The sequence below is a fragment of the Myodes glareolus genome, chromosome 4 (genome assembly GCF_982192425.1).
Source record: "Myodes glareolus chromosome 4, mMyoGla1.1, whole genome shotgun sequence".
NCBI lineage: Eukaryota > Metazoa > Chordata > Mammalia > Rodentia > Cricetidae > Myodes > Myodes glareolus.
The window spans coordinates 111429980-111435464 of NC_142029.1; the positions used below are offsets into that span (position 1 = coordinate 111429980).

At 46.0% G+C, this 5485-nt stretch overlaps 1 protein-coding gene across 1 annotated transcript; it reads left to right on the forward strand.

Annotated features, from left to right (window-relative positions):
• The first annotated feature begins 3378 nt into the window (after window positions 1–3378).
• On the forward strand, window positions 3379–4766 carry LOC148122435 (lysine-specific demethylase 4D-like). The gene is given in 2 exon segments (XM_087905955.1): window positions 3379–4723; window positions 4726–4766. Coding segments are annotated over 2 exon segments (1386 nt in total).
• The last annotated feature ends 719 nt before the right edge of the window (window positions 4767–5485 follow it).

Here is a 5485-nt window from a genome sequence, read left to right on the forward strand (position 1 = left end):
AAATGATGAGAACCAAAGGTTCATATGGTAGCGTGTTAGCTTTATCTGTGATTCATTGGTGTCCCCTTCTCATGTCGATGGCATTTAGGTCTCATTATTGTGGGGCAACATTAATCTGGGCTGTCCCCAGTCACAAGGAGTTTTGTCAGTCAAGGGGTTAACTTGACTGCCCAGTTAGTTCTTATCCCACATACAATGCGCACCGAAGGAAGCGGGGGAGGCAGGCTAAGCTTAACTAGCCATCCTGGCTCACTTCTCTCTGGGATTGATTAAGGCCAGAATCTGTCTTATGAAATTTTCAAATTTTTAATTTTTAAACTTTATGGCCCGCCACTGGGATTACATTTTCCTATTGTGTATCTTTTGGGGAGGAGGCTAATATGTTTCCTTTCGGGTGTGTCGGTGTCTCACAGTCCTCCCAAGTGTTAGGCAGTGATTGGTCAGAGGGAACCCTGGGGTCTGGAACATCTCAGCTACACACCCCAGAATCTCCTTGACCACCACACTATTCCCTACTCTAAAGGGATATGAGAACCCTGGTGCCTCGAGGTCTGGTCTCTGAGGATCTTTCTGAAGCCTCCAGAAATATTCAGAGGTAACCAGCTGAGAAGACTGCTGAGGCATGGGTTTAAGCGAACCGAAGAAAGTCTTTATTAGACTGTCAGGGCTACAATGGGGGCCGGGGATCCAAGGGTAGATATGGGCCTTTCTTAGGGTGACCTTGGAAAGACAAAAACCATGTTCTGGGTTGGCATACTTCAGTTAGCAAGAACACTTAGCCAGAAGTAGAACTACAAAAGTAAAAAAAAAGAAAAACAATGCGGGTTAGTGCATTCAAAGATGTTCCCAAAATGATGGCCTTTGTTGTGGTTTGGGCGGGTGGTGTTGTGTGGGGGCTGAATTCCCACAGCCTGAATGGTACCTCCATCATGGAGTCAGTCATGCTAAGCTCTGAGACCTGTGTCCTGCTCATCTTTTCAGAGACCTCAGGTTTCTTCTCTGCTCACTCCTGGTGAGGCTAGGTTTTTCTGTTCTGGCGGTTGATTTGAAATCTTAGTTTGTCATTTGTATTGTTTTTCTTAGATTTTTAATTAATGAAGTTCTTTGAATGGATGAGTAAACAACTTATTTCCCATGTACTCAGGATGACTTTGAGTTCAGTTTGGATCTAAGAACAACCTTGAACTCCTGATGTTCTTGCTGTAAAACCTGGTTTTCTCCATCTGTTTCAAATAATGTGTCTCCTTACCAGTCTTTTGATTTGAACTTGAATTGTCTTTAGTTCAGTATTTCTTTTCTTTTAATTTTTTTGATTTTTATTGAGCTATACATTTTTCTCTGCTCTTCTCTCTTCCTCTCCCCTCCGCTTCAACTCTCTCCCAAGGTCCCTAAACTCTAAATTTACTTAGGAGATCTTATCTTTTTCTACTACCCATATAGATTAAATTGATTTATGTCTCTCTTAGGGTCCTCATTGTTGTCTAGGTTCTCTGGGATTGTGATTTGTTGGCTGGTTTTCTTTTCTTTATGTTTATGAACCACTTATGAATGAGTACATGTGATAATTGTCTTTCTGGGTCTGGGTTACCTCATTCAAAATGATATTTTCTAGCTCTATCCATTTGCCTGCAAAATTCAAGATGTTGTTATTTTTTTCTGCTGTGTAGAACTCCATAGTGTAAATGAACCACATTTTCCTTATCCATTCCTTGGTGGAGGGGCATTTAGGCTGTTTTCAGGTTCTGGCTATGACAAACAATGTTTCTATAAACATAGCTGAGCACATGACCTTGTGACACAATTGAGCATCCTTTGGATATATACCCAAAAGTGGTATTACTGGGTCTTAAGGAAGGTTGTTTCCTAATTTTCTGAGAAATTGCCATACTGACATCCAAAAAGGCTGTACCAGCTTGCACTCCCACCAGCAATGCAGAAGTGTTTCCTTTTCCCCATAACCTCTCCAGCATAAGCTGTCATCAGTGTTTTTGATCTTGGTCATTCTTAAAGGTGTAAGATTGAATCTCAGAGTTGTTTTGATTTGCATTTCCCTGATGACTAAGAATGTTGAACATTTCCCTAAGTGTCTTTCAGCCATTTTAGATTCCTCTGTTGAGAGTTCTCTGTTTAGGTCTGTACTCCGTTTTTTATTGGATTATTTGTTCTTTTGGTGTCCAATTTCTTGAGTTCTTTGTATATTTTGGAGACCAGACTTCTGTCTAATGTAGGATTGGTGAAGATCTTTTCCATTCTTTATGCTGTCGTTTTGTCTTGTTGACTGTGTCCTTTGCTTCACAGAAGCTTCTCAGTGTCAGGAGGTCTCATTTATTGTTTCTCTCAGTGTCTGTGCTACTGGTCTTATATTTAGGAAGTGGTCTCCTGTGCCAATACGTTCGACGGTACTTCCACTTTCTCTTCTATGAGGTTCAGTGTATTCAGTTTTATGTTGAGGTCTTTGATTCATTTGGACTTAAGTTTTGTGCATGGTGATAGATATGGATCTATTTTCATTTTTCTACATGTTGAGATCCAGCCATGCCAGCACCATTTGTTAAATATGCTTTCTTTTTTCCACTTGATATTTTTTGCAAAATCTTTGTCAAAAATTAGGTGATTGTGAATTAATATCTGGGTCTTCAATTCGGTTCCATTGGTCCTCCTGTCTGTTTTTATGCCAATACCAGGTTGTTTTCAGTACTGTAGCTCTGCAGTAGAGTCTGAAATCAGGGATTGATGCCTCCAAAAGTTCTTTAATTGTACAGGATTGTTCTGACTAACCTGGGTTTATATCTCAGTAATTCTTCAGTCCACTTATTTTCTGCTATTTTTTATTTTCATTAGGTTTGGGTTAATCCTCCTAAAGAGACCTCAGTGCCCCCTTCCTTCCAAATCATCAGAAGAGACCTCTAGTTGACAGGTCTGGACCAAGGTACCCTGGGCAGCTGACTGAGGTAGGCCTGGGCTGGCCTTCTGCTCTATAGAGACTCTTTTCTTGTGGTCAAGAGCACTGACCAGGGAACTGGTGCCCTGGGTAATTGAGTCAGCAAGGCTTTTTCTTCTCTTCCCTTTTCTCAGTCTTTGTTTGGAGTGTAGAGAGGAGAAGGGTCTTGCTACATAGGTCAGTATCTCCTCAGACGTTTGATTCCCCTGAGAGTCATATTTAATGTTTTAAGTGGATCCCTGACTAAGAGAAAACCAGAGGATTAACAAAAAGGGAAGAAGAAAGAAAAGAGGGAGCTGAAGAACAGATGTGAGAGTGGAGAAAAAGGGGCTCCAGGAAAACAAGAGAAGACAGACAGACGGCCGGACAGACGGACAGACGGACAGACAGTCTGACAGATCCTTCCGGAAAAGCCCAAGATCTTGGTTACAGTAGCCATGTCTTCTGAGCACGGAGGACCCCGGAGCACAGGCAGTACCATCATGACCTTCTACCCAACCATGAGCGAATTTTCAGATTTCAGCAAGTATATAGCCTACATGGAATCCCAGGGGGCACACAGAGCGGGATTAGCCAAAGTCATCCCACCGAAGGAGTGGAGAGCCCGGCAGTCCTATGAGGACATCAGTGACATGTTAATAACCACTCCCCTGCAGCAAGTGGTGTCTGGCCAGGCAGGTGTGTTCACTCAATTCCATAAGAAGAAGAAAACCATGACAGTGGGGCAGTACCGTGACCTGGCCAATAGCAAAAAATACCAGACGCCGCCACACCTGAATTTTGAAGATTTGGAGAGAAAATACTGGAAGAATCGGTCCTTTGGGTCGCCAATTTACGGTGCAGACGTTAGCAGTTCCCTGTTTGACGAGAACACTCAACATTGGAACGTGGGACACCTGGGAAGCCTTTTGGACCTCTTGAAGCAGGAATGCGGCACTGTGATTGAGGGCATCAACACGCCCTACCTGTACTTTGGCATGTGGAAGACCACCTTCGCGTGGCACACGGAAGACATGGACCTGTACAGCATCAACTACCTACACTTTGGGCAGCCCAAGACGTGGTACGCGGTGCCCCCTGAGCATGGCCGACGCCTGGAGCACCTGGCCAGACAGCTGTTCCCGGGCAGCTCCCAGGGCTGCCAGGCCTTCATGAGGCACAAGGTGGCCCTCATCTCCCCCACTGTACTTAAGGAAAATGGCATCCCCTTTGGACGCATGACACAGGAGGCTGGGGAGTTCATGGTCACATTTCCCTATGGCTATCACGCTGGCTTCAACCATGGCTTCAACTGCGCAGAGGCCATCAATTTCGCCACCCCGAGGTGGATCGACTATGGGAAGGTGGCGACTCAGTGCAGCTGTGGGGAGGCCAGGGTGAGCTTCTCCATGGACGTCTTTGTGCGGACTGTGCAACCTGGGAACTATGAGTTGATGAAACAAGAGGAGCATCATGGAACTGTGGACTCCCTGGCGGTCACCTCACGCCCCCGGCCGGAACTGACCCTTGGGACCTGCATACTGGATCAGGGGACATCTACTCTGGCCTGGAGGCGTTCCCATCTGGGACCGCTCAAGAGTCTGGTAGGCAGAGCCCGCAACAGCTGTCCTTACACTAAGGTGCACTCTGAGAACCCGTTCCTTTCAGCGCCTCAATCCATTGTGCCAGCGAGAAGATTGGCCAAGCAAGTTCCTGGGTCCTCCGTGATCCCTGTGGATGCTGCTGATGTCAAAGCCGTGGACCATTCACAACATTCACAGGCCTGTGGGATCTTGGCTAGGAGCCCCAAATTTCCCTGCCACTCATAAAGACAGACTTGAACTGAGCAGACACAGGTTCACAGGTCTTCTGAGGCCACCAGCAGAAATTTTTAGTTATCTGACAATTGAGCCTTCCTGTGACCATTGATTTGAACCTCCCACAAGTTGGATTCCACAGGAAGAGAAAGCAGTTTCAGGGGCAGCCAGCATGGTTCTGAACATGTGTAACTGCGCCTGTGACAGGCTCATATGGCACTGTCTTCAGATCACCGTGGTCATATCTGCATCAGAGCATCTGGAAGGACCTGTGAGTTACCCCAGATGAGCACACTGACTGTTGACTAGATTCTGGCCTAGAAGCAGAGAGGGAGGAGAGACAGATGTAGGCTGCTCTCTCCTGTATTTCCAGGCATTGACTTGCAATTCTGCAGTTCTGTGCTAATTGTCTCATGGTCTCAGGGGCTGCTAGTGAGACTGCAGCGAAGAATGGGAGGGGCTCCATCCCCGGGGCTGTAAGTGATCTGTTGTCCAGAAGAGGTTGACTTGGCTCTTTTTGTTATTCAGTCCTTACCTGTGCTCTGTAAGCAGGCCCAATAAAGATAAAGTTCTCCCGACTGAAAGTTCTCTCGACTGAAGCGTGCTGGATCCTTTGGTTTGTGTTCCCAGGGCAGGATTTCTTCCCTGCCCGCTCCAGCTCCAGCTTGCTGTGGACCAGCTCTGCCATCACTTGGTCCAACACTGGGTGGAGCTGAGACTCTGAGACTCATTCCCAAGTACCACCTGT